General features: G+C 39.5%; 1 protein-coding gene across 1 annotated transcript; it reads left to right on the top strand.

Moving 5' to 3' along the window:
* Positions 1–1,127: 1,127 nt before the first annotated feature.
* On the top strand, positions 1,128–7,517 carry YTHDF2 (YTH N6-methyladenosine RNA binding protein F2). Its single transcript, XM_054571859.1, has 4 exons — positions 1,128–1,336; positions 1,840–1,864; positions 2,418–2,497; positions 5,583–7,517. Exons 1-4 carry the CDS (start codon positions 1,310–1,312, stop codon positions 7,239–7,241), a joined length of 1,791 nt encoding a protein of 596 aa, XP_054427834.1. The 5' UTR covers positions 1,128–1,309; the 3' UTR covers positions 7,242–7,517.
* The last annotated feature ends 9,417 nt before the right edge of the window (positions 7,518–16,934 follow it).

Consider the following 16,934-nt stretch of genomic DNA (forward strand, 5'->3'; position numbering starts at 1 on the left):
TCCTTTGATCACCTCTGGATTCTGCTTCTTGAAAACAGGCTTTCTCTTGGGGGCAGAGGGACACTATTATGTGTGTGTGTGTGTGTGTGTGTGTGTGTGTCAGTTACATCTACTTACAGCTTTGTGACCTTGGACACAGTACTTAAATTCTGTTTCCTTGTAAAATGTAGTGACTAATAGGTATTTTGAAGATGTTGAAAACCTTTAATAAGGCTTTGAAAGTACCCAACAACAAAACCTAACACAGAGCAGGTATTCAAGTAGCATTAATTTCCTTTCTTCCTCAGATAAGGACATTTCCTTTTGAAGTCCATAGACTTACAGATTCCCTGGACTTGTTCAAAGTACACGAAGAATTTTGTGTAGGTGTGTGAGTGGGTTCTTCGTGGAAATAAGGGCCACAATTTAACAATTTATTACGGGGGCGAGTGACTAACCTAAAAAATTGCAGATTCTCCTCCCTGTAATACCAAAGGGCAACTATCTTTTGCAGGGGACCAAATTTCTGTGGATGTTTTTGTTCTCTGGGCACTTTTCTTTCTTTTTTTTCTTTTTTCTTTTTTTTTCCCCAGTACGCTGTCACAGGAGGAAAACTGGGCACCTGGGGAGGGTGTGTCTTTCTGAGGTAGGGCCCGCATGAAGTTTCCCTGGGGGCTCTGAGACCCTTTTCGGGTTCCTCCCCGCATGGGGGTGGGGTGCCATCTGCAGCTGGGAAGGTTTATTTTAAGGTGTCTGGGGCTTCGGGGGTCTCTTCCTCACTGAAAGACTGGTTTTTGTGGATTTACTGAAGCTAAAGTTACTCTCTGCAGGTGTAAGTTAAAAACCTCGTGGCGCGACCCAGCCGTCTCCACCCTCGTAGGCCCCAGCCCTGAGACGGTGGGGGCGGGGAGCAAGTGCGAGCCGCTTCCGCTCCTCCAGCCCACCAGAGGGCACTGCAGCCCCGCCTCGTCCTTTTCGACGTGCTTTGCGCCGGGCCCCTTCCGCGTGGGTGAGTGAATGTGAGAGTCAGCGTCGCGCCGCGCTCGCCGTCCGCCTCCGCCGCTCGGAGCTCTTATTTCGGCTGCTAGGGGCGGGCGCGCGCGCGCGTAAAGGCATAGAGACGGGCGTTGCGTTCTGGGGCTAGAGCGTCGCCGAGTCGGAGCCGGAGCCCGAGCCGCGCGCTGTGTCTCCGCTGCGTCCGCCGAGGGCCCGAGTGTCAGGGACAAAAGCCGCCGTCGCGCCGCCCGCTCCCGCCGCCGGAGCTTATCCTCCGCCGCCGACGCTCTGAAGAGAGTCCGCCGCCGTCGCTACCTGTGAGGATCCGAGAGCCATGTCGGCTAGCAGCCTCTTGGAGCAGGTACAGGCCCGGCCCGCATGCCTCGGCCATTGTGTGAGGAGAGAGGGAGCCCGACTAGGCCCGGGCCTGCCGCCCCCGGTCGGGCCAAGCTGAGGCGGCGCCTCTCGCGGGCCGGGTTTCGGGCCTCTCAGGCCGGCCGCGCCCTGCGCCTCGCCCTCAGCCCGCTCTTCCCGCTTCTTCCCGGTTCTCGGCGTCCAACGCCCGCTTCGGTTTTCTTCCTCAGTGGGCCTCGTTTTTGTCCCTTGTTCCTTTCCCCTTTCTTGAAGCCCTGGTCCCCTCGCGTTGCTTCTGGCGAGTCCCCTATCTTTCTCCCCGCGAGCCCCGGCGGCCTAGCGCTTTTCCCCGCCTCCCGTTTACAGAGCCTCCCCCTCTCACTACCATTCCTGACGCCTACCCTCAGGCCTGCTCCTTTATTCCCTTCTCGGGCCCGGCTTTAATTTGTCTTCCCTTTCCCATTTCTTCTCGGACAACTTGCTGCTCGGCGACGTTCCCTGCGCCCGCAGAGACCAAAAGGTCAAGGAAACAAAGGTGAGCTCAGCTCCGCGGGTGGCCCCGGGCCGGGAGGGGGACCCCGAGTAGTGGGGGCGGGGTCTCCGGGAAGCGCCCAAAGGCGCGGATCTTTCGCAAGCCCTTGGTTCGCAGGTGCCTCACACTTAAGTATTTGACCCTTTCGGCGTGTTCTTGCAGCTGGCGATCAGCTTTTTAGCGAACAAGGAGTAATTCATTAAGGGTGGGGGTGGAATCGGTTTTGAAATGTCTCAGGTCCTTAGTTTCCTGTATGTCTTAGGAGGCCTTTGTTTTTCATCCTCGTGGATCACACTCTGGAAGTACTCACATGTGACCGGGGTTGGAGGGGGGGCGGGAGGGCATTGAAATCTAGAGGAGCCAATAAAATAACCTTTTTAGATCAACTTGCTCTGGGTGGAGGGAGACATTTTTACTGACTAATACTACTTAGCATTTACTCTCATTCTTATCCTTTCGAAATTCAAAGTTAATTGCTCTAGTTCGGATATATTTGATTAATTTGGGAGGGAGATTGTATGATTGAGACACTCGTAATTTTAATTTTTTCTTTTAGTACAAAATGGATCTGTACATCAAAAGGATGGATTAAACGATGATGATTTTGAACCTTACTTGAGTCCACAGGCAAGACCCGTGAGTACCTAACCATTTACATGCCTGGTCAAAGGGTGTATACTATTACCATTTTTTTCTCTTCCCTATGAATAAAGTCGCATTTTCGGAGGTGACTTTTTTACTGGTAGTCAGGATGTTATAAGAAGTTGTTACAAATGTTAATAGACTGTTCAGATTCCCACCTTTTGTCAGCAAACATATTGTTCTGAGACTAGTTCTGAGTGACATTTTACAGTATACTAATGTTAACACCTGTTTGAATAATTCTTCCTCCTTACCAGGAATATACAATACAAAATTTAATCCTTTCTAGTTTAAATATTCTGAATTTTCATCCCCAAAACCACTTTCTTTTCTGAAAATTGGATTCATATGTGATAGAAAAAACTAATTAAAAAATCATCTTAAATTTATTCTGTGATGCAGAACTTGGTGTTCTTCCTCTCCTCTGGTCATTTAAGTTAGTGAGGTCTTAGAACTATTTTGGAGTTACATACTTGTTTTTCAAGTTGAACGCGTGTGTGTGTGTGTGTGTGTGTGTGTGTACACACACACATACACACACACACACATATATAGCGACCAACTTTGTATACACCTTTGGATTCTCACGTAAGGGAACTATAGGATTTACAAAGTGGAGTTAAAAGAAGATAAAGTACTGTTTGGTACAAATTAACATCAAGAATGAGGTTTTTGCAATGTAATCTATCTTCTAATGTGAAGATAGCTGCTTAGAGGTACATGATCTGTACATACAGAAACTTATTTAGTGTGGCATTTCTTTTTATAAACATCTTCTGTCCCAAAGACCTAGTTACAGAGTGGTAGCAAATACAACTCCCAGACTCATAAACCAGAAGGAAAACGGGCCATAACTCAACCAAAGGATCCTAAAAGAACCACCTTATGGAACATTTATATAAATTCTGAACAGATGCTGCATGATAGGTGTAATAGCGTAGAATAACTTCATGTATTAGCATATGTCCATACTTGGGTGTAATTCTTTCATAAAACTTTTAGATTCTTTATGTAAAATTTTCTGCATTGAATGTATAGAAACCATTTAAGTAAATGATTGGAAAAAAGTTTTTTGTAGAAAATAACCAGTTAATCAGGAAAAGTAGGGAAGGAAGTAGAGGAATGAACTATTAATAGGTTCCTGCTATTGAAGTAGTTTGGTTACATAATCATTATAACAGGGAGAGTTGGAGCATTTGGAAATATAATTCTAGGTAGTTCTTGTGAAACATTGTGTAATTGAGATTTTTGAGCTCAGGGGCATGTGGGAACTTGCTGGTTCAGGTGCTATATAATGGCATAACCTGCGATATTAAGTGCATTTGTTTTCTTTCTTAGGTAAGCTAAAGCTTACATGTCTTTATTTTAAAAATATTGGGGGAAAATAGAAATCTGGTTGAAGAGACAACCTGAGAATCTTTGTCCATTTTAATTTACCTTCAGGAGTAATGCATCTACTTTTTAATCAGTTTTTCATCTTTTTATGTTGGAATAATCCTTCAGGCCTAAACCAGTCTTTATAGATTGAATTTTTATACATAATAGATTTGGGTTTATTAAGATATTAACACTATCTTTGAGAAATACCTGTAATTTTAAGAGAAGTCTGTGTGAAAAGACAGGGTTTTTTGGGGGGGGGGGGGTTGTTTGTTTTTTTTAAAGGAAAATTCAATTTGGCAGAGAAAAAGCACCACCATTTTACACATTAGTGGAAACATTAATCTTCAGGAGATGTGTTTTAGTGGCTAGGGAGAAGTCCTCTTAGCTTTGGTAATACAAACTTAAGGCCAAAGATAATGGTGGTCATCTAAGTCTCTTAAGAATAAAACTCCGTATTTTGACTGGTCAGTGGCTTCTTATATGCCAGAGGTATTTTGAAGTGAGAGTGAGACCAATTTTACGTATCTCTAACTTCTCATTTGAGGGAATATTCTGTGAGCCATAGGATTTATTTAAAAAGTAAAAATACTTTCAGCACAAACTAAAGTAAGATCAAGAATGATTGAGGTTTTTGCTGTGCGGTCTCCCTTCTAACGTGGAATGGTTGCATGTGAGTGTATATTTCTGGTTATTCTTGACAATGATTCCTTTTTTAAAAGTAATGGACTGTGTGGTGTCTTTAGAATTACACTCCTGTTTTTAGTGGAAAAGTTAGTTGTGCGTTTTAGCTTACAGCCATTTGTTTTATACGAGAAGCAGAACAGGTAGCAACCTTTTTTCTAGTTTTAAATTCTGTGTAGGCTACTGTATATTTTCTTTCCAGGTTATAATTAAATAGTGACATCTGTTGACGTTCCCAGCTGGTTTGCCAAGAGGCGCTACTACTGTAAATGATACGTAGTGAACCTTGGTTTTTGTTTTTTTACATAATAAAAACTTACTTGACACATACCAAAATGTCTTAAAATCATGTATTTTTATATTTTGATAATTGAAAATAAATTCATGCACCAGTATTTTAACATAGCAAAGATTTATGAACATATATAAAGCCATGCCATATAAATGCTTACTAATAAGATTTAAGAAGTTTTCTTGACACACAGACACTATGTTCTTTAAAAACACTGGTAGATCTTGCTTTTTGGTTTATGGTTGAGGAATGCCTGCACAGATTTTCAGGATAAAATTTGAAATTTCCAGTTTTGTTTGTCTTATTGTAGTATCCATTATAGTATGTTTTTAATAGGAAACTTTTGAACACTCCCGTGTTTTGGCAAAATTCCCTCTCAAATCCAAAGGTACTGGTTTTAATAAAACCATCACCTGAACACTTACAAAGCAAAACTAACTTGTTAAGAGGCTGGATTTTTCTCTTCTGAATTGTGGTGCTAAAGTTAAGGTCCACATTAACTATGTGTAAGTTAAACTTTAAATGTTTAAATACTACAATTATTAAACCAGAATTTCTTACAATATAACAAGTTTATGGGACAAGATCATCTGGAGTGGTCACTCTCCTTTTTCATGATAATGGATGAAATGGTTTAATTGTTTGAATAATTGAGAGAAGAAATGTCCTGATTGTTTTCTTTATATTTGTGTGGTGTTGATTTGCTTTTTTTTTCTCCTTCCACAGAATAATGCATATACTGCCATGTCAGATTCCTATTTACCCAGTTACTACAGTCCCTCTATTGGCTTCTCCTATTCTTTGGGTGAAGCTGCTTGGTCTACAGGGGGTGACACAGCGATGCCCTATCTAACATCTTATGGACAACTGAGCAACGGAGAGCCTCATTTCCTACCAGATGCAATGTTTGGACAACCAGGAGCCCTTGGTAGCACTCCATTTCTTGGTCAGCATGGTTTTAATTTCTTTCCCAGTGGTATTGACTTCTCAGCTTGGGGAAATAACAGTTCTCAGGGACAGTCTACTCAGAGCTCTGGATACAGTAGCAATTATGCTTATGCACCTAGCTCCTTAGGTGGAGCCATGATTGATGGACAGTCAGCTTTTGCCAGTGAGACCCTCAATAAAGCTCCTGGCATGAATACTATAGACCAAGGGATGGCAGCACTGAAGTTGGGTAGCACAGAAGTTGCGAGCAGTGTTCCAAAAGTTGTAGGCTCTGCTGTTGGTAGTGGGTCCATTACTAGTAACATCGTGGCTTCTAATAGTTTGCCTCCAGCTACCATTGCTCCTCCAAAACCAGCATCTTGGGCTGATATAGCTAGCAAGCCTGCTAAACAACAACCTAAGTTGAAGACGAAGAATGGCATTGCAGGGTCAAGTCTTCCACCACCCCCAATAAAGCATAACATGGATATTGGAACTTGGGATAACAAGGGTCCTGTGGCAAAAGCCCCCTCACAGGCTTTGGTTCAGAATATAGGTCAGCAGCCAACCCAGGGGTCTCCCCAGCCTGTAGGTCAGCAGGCTAACACTAGCCCACCAGTGGCTCAGGCATCAGTAGGGCAACAGACACAGCCATTGCCCCCACCGCCACCACAGCCTGCCCAGCTGTCAGTCCAGCAGCAGGCAGCTCAGCCAACCCGCTGGGTAGCACCTCGGAACCGTGGCAGTGGGTTTGGTCATAATGGGGTGGATGGTAATGGAGTGGGACAGTCTCAGGCTGGATCTGGATCTACTCCTTCAGAACCTCACCCAGTGTTGGAGAAGCTACGGTCCATTAATAATTATAACCCCAAGGATTTTGACTGGAATCTGAAACATGGCCGGGTTTTCATCATTAAGAGCTACTCTGAGGACGATATTCACCGTTCCATTAAGTATAATATCTGGTGCAGCACAGAGCACGGTAACAAGAGACTGGATGCTGCTTATCGCTCCATGAACGGGAAAGGCCCCGTTTACTTACTTTTCAGTGTCAACGGCAGTGGACACTTCTGTGGCGTTGCAGAAATGAAATCAGCTGTGGACTACAACACATGTGCAGGTGTATGGTCCCAGGACAAATGGAAGGGGCGTTTTGATGTCCGGTGGATTTTTGTGAAGGACGTTCCCAATAGCCAGCTGCGACACATTCGCCTAGAGAACAACGAGAATAAACCAGTGACCAACTCCAGGGACACTCAGGAAGTGCCTCTGGAAAAGGCTAAGCAGGTGTTGAAAATCATAGCCAGCTACAAGCACACCACTTCCATTTTTGATGACTTCTCACACTATGAGAAACGCCAAGAGGAAGAAGAAAGTGTTAAAAAGGTAACCAGCTTACCGTTAAGACTTAGGGAAGGGGGGAAGGAACTAGAGAGAACAGGAGAGGTATTATATTGAATAATAAAAGCTCTGTAAATAACACAAGTATCACATAACTAGTTCAGTCTTTTATGGGAGTGTGATTGATCTACTCTCTGAACCTTAGTGTGAAGAAATGTGGGAACATTAATGGCGGACACAAATGTAGGCTTAAAGGAAAAAAATAATATAGAGAAAATGAATTATATGATGCAGAAAGAGGTGGAGAGTGAGTCTGAAAGAAAGTGAAAGGGATTGATTGAAGTGATAAAACCGAGGAAATTAAAGTAGGAAAAGATTGAGGCTGTAATCAGGCAGAGAAAAAAAGATACAGGTTCTCTTGGAATTAACTTTTGGCCTGATGGGTACTGTCGTCGTGTCGCCCCCCCCCCCGGCCCCCCCCCCCCCCCCCGCTGCCCCAAGAGTTGGTGTGTCACCAAGCCTTGACATCATCTTTTAGCCTGCCTTCTGTCACCTGGCAGCATTAAGAGAACGTTCTTAAGAATGTTCTTGCTTCTATCCCTTAGTGTTCTTACTTTTCAAAACCTTTTTCCCGTTGGAAAAATAAAATGTTTATTATATAGAACTTGGAAAATGGATCATTAGAAAAGGCTGACCTCTTGCTTTTAATATTTTGTTGTATTCCTAAAGAGTCACTTTCTCATGTTCTCTTTGTAACAAGTAGGAATCTTGGGTAGAGTTGAATTTATTTGAGAGTTGGTAATGCTTGGTCCTTGTGTGTGGAGTGGAATGTAAACTTCAAGACCATAAGAGAATGATAAAATACTGGTTGGGGCAGATCATATTTTATCTAGGACTTAGACATATTTACATGTAGGAAATAGAAGGATTATGGGCAGGGAGGAAATTTTTTAAAAATATGTAAATAATTGAGAGAATCCTGAGTGGTTAGTCTCATGTAAAGTAAAAATCAAAACCAGGGGTAGGGAGGTAGAAGAGGGTATGGGGGGATAAATAGTGACATGAAATTTCGCTTGGGGTGGTAAATACACAATACAGTATACAGAAAATGTATTACAGAATTGTATACTTGAAACCTATGTAATTTTATTAACCAATGTCACCCCCAATAAATTTAGTAAAAAAGAAAAACAAAACCTAATAAGCTTATGTAAATATATTTTCATTAAGTTATGAATTCATAGAGATCTTATATATTAGATGTAGGATCTGAGACATTCGTTATGGCTCTATAAAAACTTATTCCTTTGAGCAGTGGGAGGAGGGTCTTTGGTAGAGTTTTCACCTCCATAACACGGGACCAGAGGTTCATAGTTGTTCAAAGTAGGATGGTCACAACCTTACATTACAGTCTAGCATGTACAGACAAATAAATGGAGATACACTAATCAATGATGCTAAAAGTATTGGGGGTATAGAGCCAGATTACTGAAAAGTTGGCTCTGAAAAGAAACTCTCCTTTTAGTCCTTTAAACTCCTCTCTTTCCCAGAGTTTTAACAGTTTAACATAAAATCTTCCATAATCTTGTAGAAAAAGATAGTTTAGAGGTTATTTTTGCCAGACATCTGAAAAACTATAAAGATGTCTTCACAGGCTCCTGTTGCTAGAAGTACAAGGAAGGAGGATGTGACCTTTAGGTACCATGTAGTGGCATGGCAGATTTTTAACGTGTGTGAGAGGCGTCCAAGTACTTGATAATCTGTCTCATATTATCAATATGCTTTCTTTCATTTGCAAGGTTCTGTCTTACATCTTGTGATTAAAAGCAGAAAGGAAGAGATAGGAATATTTTTAGGAATGCACATTGTAGATGCTAACATAAACAGTACTTAACTATATTAGAATTGTGGGGAGACAGGTTTAAAAATGAAGTAGCAAATTTGAGGACTGTCATATAAACTTTTAATCAAGTATGCATTTGTATTAAAATCACTTAAGTGGTTTAGTACATGATAACTGAACTTCATAAGTAGATATAAGATTCATATTTTGGAATCGACCAGTCCTATGATATTTTCATAAAGTGAGTATAATATTTATGATCTTTATTAACTGATGGATTTTTCTTAAAACTATTCCGTAAAGACCTTTGAGGATTTTCATTGTTCTCAGGCAGGTGAACAAAACCACCAAGGGGGAAAAAAGTTTCAATTATTGTTCTGTCAGGTTACTTTTTAGTTTACCTTCTGTAAGAAAAGCTTGCTGAGCTTTCAGGAAGGTCCCTGTGATTTCCTCTAAACTCAGTTAACATTTGTCACTATTAGCTTATTTCTCTATTCCTTACTGTTATCCTTAATATCCTTACATAAGTGACTGTAAACTTTCCAGTCTTTATTAGGTTTCCAAGACAAAACAGGTTTTATGGGAATGGGACTGATAGCTTATTGAGGCAGCAGAGAGACCTCCTTAGGTTGGGTGTTGTGTATGTGTGTGCACTTTTGTATTTATAAGGCTCCAAAAAATCTTCATGCCAAATGGATGGACATGGTAACTCAGCACATAGGGAAATACTTAAACTTCATCCTGAAAATGATGTCACAGCTGTTCCAAAGTTTTGAGATTGGTCATGTTCTTGGCAGAACACAGTGAAGCAGAATTATAGCTATTTTTGCCCAGTATCATAACTGACTTGTTCTCTCACATGATATAATTCGATATCGTAGAACCTTCATGCATTAGAGCTGTCTGGCTTGAAACTTCTGACATCGTAGACATATGGTCTACTCTGTTGTATACTTGAGATACAGTTTGTAGCCTGCATTTGCTTAGAACCATTCCCTATATTCTCCAGTGACATCACTTTTGATGACTTCATAGTATTTGATCATAGATCCAACGTAAATTATCCTTTCCTAATTTTTGAATATGTCAGCTTCTTAATATTTTTTTCCAGCTAAAATAGCACTGTAGTGAACATTCTGTGATGTAAATATTGATTTATTTCTGTCCTTTAGTGTTACTACTGGGTCAAAGGATGTATGCTTTTTGAAGGTTCGGCTGTGTATATATTGCCATATGAGCTTTTTTCTTGGAAAAAAATGAGAGAATTAATGTTAGCTGTTCAGATGAAAACAACAGTGAGTTAACTCCCTTTGCCTCAACTTTGGAATAGTCTGGGATTATTTGAAATAGTGATAATGTTTTTTTATAAACCTCGTAATAGTTGGTTTAGTTTGTCTTAAATTTCTAGCTTTTTTTAGGTCAATTTTTTTTTTTATTGTTCAAATACTAAATTTGTAGCCTTTTAACTATAGGTAAAAATAAGAATAGTAGAGGGGACTAGGAACTGCATAATGCTCGTAAAGCCTAGCCCAATGTTAATCAGGCACTTGGGTACATAATATTTTTCGGGTAACTGGAAAGCTAATGGCAGAGTGGGGAGAAGGATCTAGAGAATATGTAATTGGTGACAAAAACTCAAGGAGGGTATGTGTGTGTATGTGTATGTATATATTTAAAATACTTTGAGTTAGAGAAAAATGGGGAGAGAGAAACATCAATTGGTTGCCCTTACTGGGATTCAAACCCACAACCTTTTGGTGTATGGGATGATGTTCCAACCAGTCAGGGCTCAAGGTGTATATTTTTTAAAAATTCCTTGCTATTCAGTGAGAATAGCAGGATTTCATAAAAACCTCTAAAATTTTCAAGCAGAATACTTAAGAATGGTGCCTTGGAGTGTGTTCAAATGTACTTAAATTTTATTAATACTGTTTAAGATGAAGCTTTTTATCTTTTTTTTTTTTTTTTTTTTGTTTATAACAACTTTGGGTGCTAGACCATAGATTTTCTAGTGTCCATGAAGGAGCCTTATGTTAGTGATAGGTAACAGCATAAAACAGAAAGTGTTTTCTCAAGGTATACACAAGGTGCTAATTTGGAAGCTTAAAGATTGCCTAACCCAGCCTGGGGTGTGGGTGGATTGGTCATAGAGGAAATCCTAGAAGAAGTGATGGTCTCTCAGCTAAACCTTGAGAGATGTTTAGAAATTAGAAAAGTATTTTGGGAAGAGTGAACAGAAGTTCAGAACAGCACAAGTTCTGTGACACTGTAGAAAATGAACAGGAATTTCTGTACAGTTCAAGAAAAGTTAATTGGTATTTGTGGATTGTGTTTCTCAAGAGGGAAGTTTGAGATTAGATTAGTAAAAGGGAGTTGAATGAACTGTGTATGCAATTAGTTTGATACAGAAGGAATTATATGACAGGTACAAAGTTGGTTTTAAAAAGTGTAGGAGCTAAGCCCTCACCAGTGTGGCTCAGTTGGTTGGGCATTGTCCCACAAAGCCAAAGGTCCCTAATTTGATTCCTGGTCAGGGCATATGCCTGGGTTGCGGGTTCGGTCCCCTTTGGGGCATGTGTCAGTGTTTCCTTCTCTTTTTGTCTCCCCTCGCCTCTTTCTAAAATAGATGATTGATGGGTAGATTAAAAAAGTACTAAAGCTTAAAAGAATGAGGAGTAAAGTCTAATTGTAATTAGTATGAAAGTGATCCTTGCATGGAGGGTGATGGGGAACCTAGTTAGAAGTAAAGGTGTACCTCCCTGGCTGGTGTGGCTCAGTGGATTGCGTGCTGGCCTGTGAACCGAAAGGTTGCTGGTTCGATTCCCAGTCAGGGCACATTCCTGGGTTGTGGGCCAGATCCCCAATAGGAGGTTCATGAGAGGCAACCACACATTGATGTTTCTTTCCTTCTATTTCTCCCTCCCTTCTCTTCTCTAAAAAATAAATAAATCTTTTTTTAAAAAAAGTAAAGGAGTACCAGTATATGGTAAGTACAGGTATCATTACTGAATACATCTCACTTCTTCCTGTAATATCTTTCATAATGTTATCTTATTTGTCATCATAATGTCCTTTAGTGTTTGGCAGAATATTTAGCTTACAAGAAGTAACTTAGAAGGGGAACATAATAGCTGTTATCAAATGCTTTTAAAAACTCTGGTAGGTTTATTCTGTATACCAAAGATAGCACTAGAACCAATGCATAGAGCTTACAGGGAGGGAGATTTTTGTAAATAAAAAGGGAGAATTTTCTAAAAATGGAGTTCTTGGTCACAGGAGCGTTTCAAGAAGAGGCTAAAAGATCTTTTACTAGATATCTTGTAGGGAGGATTTATACATGGATTAATCTAGATCAGAGAAACCAAGGATAGGAGAGGGTTAGCTGGCTCAAGATAATATTTCAGGTTCATAGGAAAGGAATTGATGCCACTAAACAGGTCTTTGGGAAAGTTATTGTTTCTGGTTTATAATTTCTGACCCAAATACTTTTGACTACATGTAACAAATAAGGACTAAAGGATAGAGGATATGGATGGCAAAAACCATTGCTGGATTTCCAGTGAATCTTAGTAATGATTAGGTATATGGGTAGTTGTTTTTTAATGTATTTACTTTCTAAGTATTACTGAAAAAATTGTTACCTAGAAAGTACTAAAGACTTATTAAAGTAACTTAAATGTGATCATTGGAGAGATGTTTTCTTTTTTAAAAAGCCAGTTTTCCTATTATGTTAGCACAAATAATGTTTATTAGGAAGTATGTTTTCTTCTTAGCCATTTTCCCTCCTTCTAACCCTTTAATTTGGTTATTTTGCCCCTTGCTGAGGAACATTTGAAGTAATCACCTTGATTCCATTTTTTTACTTTAGAAAATATTTAAAAATAGCCAAGTTTTAGTGATACTAAAGTTAGAGAGGAAGAGAACATCTCTTCAGCCAATTGTAGTGTTTTCTTATTAAGTTCTTAGGAAATAACCATGGGTATTGTTTCTTTCCATTTAGCATTTCCCTAGTCTACTGCTGTTTTAAATTGCCTCTTCACAACTGGTTAGTGGACATCCTGTTTAAATTGGGATGGCAAACCTGAACTTTCTGTAAAATTCTAGGGCTGTCTATGCCTACTTCTGTCTTGCAGATAAATTTGCTTGTCTTTCTGCCAAAAAGGTTGAGGAAATTCTGTTTGTATTACTCATCACTTTCCTTGCTTTGTGGCTGATAAAATGCCTTCAGCCTCCTTAAAGGAGGTCTAGAAAATAGATGACACTGAATTTGGATCTTTATGAACCATGTCCTTTTTTTGTATCCATCTTTCAACAAGTGTTTCTGTTAATTGCTGGATTAGAACAAATAATCAAGGCACTGTCTTTGCCTTAGGATCAGACAGTATTAGGACGACAACAAAATGAATTAAATATGGGATAAGAACTGTAATAGAGAGTTAAGAAATGTTTTGGCTTTCTGGAAAAGAGTGATAAATTTGGGGAAATTAAAAAAGGCTTTGTGGAGGAAACAACATTTGAACCATAGCAAATAGAATGAGTAATCATTCAAATGATAGCATAGTGGTTGGCATGTAATAAGTGCTTGGCACATAGTGCACATTAAAGTTAAGCTAATATATAATCCTCATATTTCAGATGAGGAAGCAGGCTCAAAGAATTATTTATACAAGGTCTCATAGCTAATAAGTGGGGGGATTGGTATTTGCTGAAACTGGCTAATTGCAGGCCAGCTGTTCAGCTTTTAAGAATTTTAGGCTCAGTTCTAATGTCATCCTGGACACCAAAAAGGTTGTGGGTTCGATCCCAGGTCAGGGCATGTGCCTAGGTGGCAGGTTTGATCCCTGGTTGAGTCACATACAGGAGACAGCCTGTTTCTTCCTAACATTGATGTTTCTTTCAGTCCTGGCTGGTATCGCTTAGTTGGTTGAACATTGTCCTGCAAACTGAAAGGTTGAGGGTTCGATTCGTAGTCAGGGCACACGCCCAGGTTGCAGGTTTGGTCCCCAGTTGGGGTATGTGCAAGAGGCAACTGATGTTTTGTCTCACATCAATGTTGTTTTTTCCTCTTTGTCCTTTCCCCTTTCTCTGAAATCAATTTTAAAAAAAAACTGGCAAGCTGGGTGTTAAACACAGTCATCATGAAACAAATTACATAAACAACATTAAATACATTGTATTAAAAGGTATTATAAATTATTTGCAATATAAATTAGAATTAAACTACATAAACTAAAAATACCATTACTATTTCCATTAAACCATAATAATTCAAATTCATTACTCTTGAAGTAATTTACATCTACTGTAGTCAATACAATATATAAAACTGCTATTACACATCTTTTCTCAACCTCACATTCAGTGATACCACATTGGTATTTGAAACCAGCCATGTTATTTACACCATGGAAATTGGCAAGTGCTATGTACAAATCAGGACTTGATTTTTGTTGATTGTCTGGACTTACAGCGATGGAGAAAATATTGATGCAAATTAAACTGAAGTGTGTCATGTTGGTAGCTCTGATATGTTTTGAGAAACCCAAAAATTTAAGGAAATTTAAAAGCATCCAGCTTAGCAAAGAAGTTGCTCACATCATTGATGAACCAGTGAAGTTGACACATCTTTGTTTTCTCACTTTTGTTTTTAAAAACAAAAAGAAAAATGTGCTGGAATTATACCTGAAGTGCCAGAGTCTATCTAGCCCCAGTGCATGGACCACTGTGTGATATGGAGTTCGCCAGATAGAAGAATGAGGAGAAGGGCATTCTAGGGAGAGTAGACAGCATGTTGAAAAACATGGTCTTGTGAGTGCCTAGGTTATGTTTTCAGAATAATGAGAAGTTTAATGTGGAAAAGAATGGTAAGTGATAAAGCTGAACCAGGTTGGTTGGGCCCAGTATATAAAGGACTTTGGATTTTATCCTGTACTTTTAGTTGGATTGTAGATGGAAAGTAGTTAATTTGGAGTGGCAGTTAGGAGGCTGGGGAGGATGAAATACTTCCCAGCATTGACTTTGTTAAGTGCTTGCATAGTCTGTCTTCAATCCTCACACCAGTCCTGGGAGGCAGTATCCCATATTTACAATTAATCGGGTTAGCAACTTACCTAAATTAATCTATTTAATGAAGAGAGATAGGTGTAAGTGGACCAAAGATCATTTAAGATGGTTTTATAATAGTTTGGGAGAAAAAGACAGGGCCTGAAACAAGACAGTGAAGATGAGGAAGTTGGAGTTGAAGAATGTGGTAGTTGTATTTTCCATATCTTATTTTAAAAAAATTAAATAATATGGAATGAGCCAGCAGATGAGGGTTGGAAACTTGTTGACTTTTGTAAATGGTGTTTGAGGTGCCTCCTGGGCAGTATGGTGATATTAGGATCTGGAGCTCAGGAAAGATTGTTGATAGAAAGTAGGGCGTTTTTCAGTCCTTAGTATATAGATAAAGGCAGGGAAGATTTTAAGATTATTCAAGAATATTGGTAATAAAAATAGTGGCTCTAATTATTGAACACTGTACATCTTTTAGCATACAGCTGTTCTGAATATTTTACATATGTAAGTTTTCATTTACTTTTCATATCATGGCTAGGTAGATGCAACTATCTCAGTTTTACTGATAAAGACTCTGAAGCACAGAAAAAAAAATAGTAACTTTGCAAAGTCACACAAGCTAAGAAAGCAGAGCTGGTGTTTCTACTTCAGCATTGTGGTTCTAGAACAACCATGCAATGAGAGAAGAAGACCAAAGAAAGAGCTCCCAGAAATCACGATACTTAAAGGAGGGTTAAGGAGGTAGCAAGTGAAAGATAATTGACACAGTAGTCTTGAGTTTTAGAAAGACTAAGAAGTAGAAGTGGGTAAAGAGGGGATAAATGGTGATGGAAGACTTGGCTTGCGGTGGTGAACACACAATACAGTATAAAGATGATGTATTATAGAACTGTAGACCTGAAACCTATATAACTTGATTAACCAATGTCACCCCAATAAATTCATTTAAAAAAACCCTAAAAAACAAAGTAAGCTCTGGATTGCTGTGGCTCAATGGATTCAGTGCCGGCCTGTGAACCAAAGGGTCTCTGGTTCAATTCCCAGTCAGGGCCCACACCTGGGTTGCAGGCCAGGTCCCCAGTAGAGGGGTGTACAAGAGGCAACCACACATTGATGTTTCCCTCCCTCTCTCTAAAAATAAATAAAATCTTTAAAAAAAATTAACAAATAAAACAAGCAGAAAAAGAAAGTAAGGAAAAGATTATATCTTGAATAGAATTTCAAGCAGTGAGGTGGTATAAACAGTTTATTCAAACTGCAGAGAGACAGCAGATGAGGACTGCAAATGCCAGTGGCTATCTGTTGAATAAAAGTAACATGTGAGTGCTTTGTTTTTGGTGCCTGAAGATTTTCGTCTTCACTCATCACTTAATAGCCTCTGCATTTGTTGTTTCTATTATTGTTCTAACATCTCCCTACCCATAGTCTTTTAAGGTGTCCTCTTTCAAGCCTTAAAGAGATTTAGTGAAGACCAGCTTTTATTTAGTTAATATGGGATATTTTGGTAAATTAGACCATATAAAAATGTCTTAAATAATTAGATATTTAAAATGGCAATATTCTGTTTTTGAGATGCTTAAAAATTGATCTGGGGGATTGCTGTTTCTCCACATTTAAATATTTTGAGTCAGGGGTTAGCTAGCAACTCTAGAATCATTTAGTACATACTCTGAATAGTTTAAACCAAGAATTATTCAGATGTAAGTCATTCTGCTTACATGCCAGAACTAAAGATTAGTCCTCTAACAGTCTTCAAACTTTAGCAGTGGAATTCCCCCTCTCCCCATCCCAGTGAAACAAAAACCTTACTCAGAACTCAGTGAATGGTTGACTTTATATGCTTAGACTCCTTTCCCCCCTGGAAGATCCCCCAAGCATCTCCCTGTTGAAGCATAATTTGAAACTTGCTG

Source organism: Pteronotus mesoamericanus, unplaced genomic scaffold (genome assembly GCF_021234165.1).
Source record: "Pteronotus mesoamericanus isolate MK-2021 breed Mesoamerican mustached bat unplaced genomic scaffold, CSHL_Meso_final contig_221, whole genome shotgun sequence".
NCBI lineage: Eukaryota > Metazoa > Chordata > Mammalia > Chiroptera > Mormoopidae > Pteronotus > Pteronotus mesoamericanus.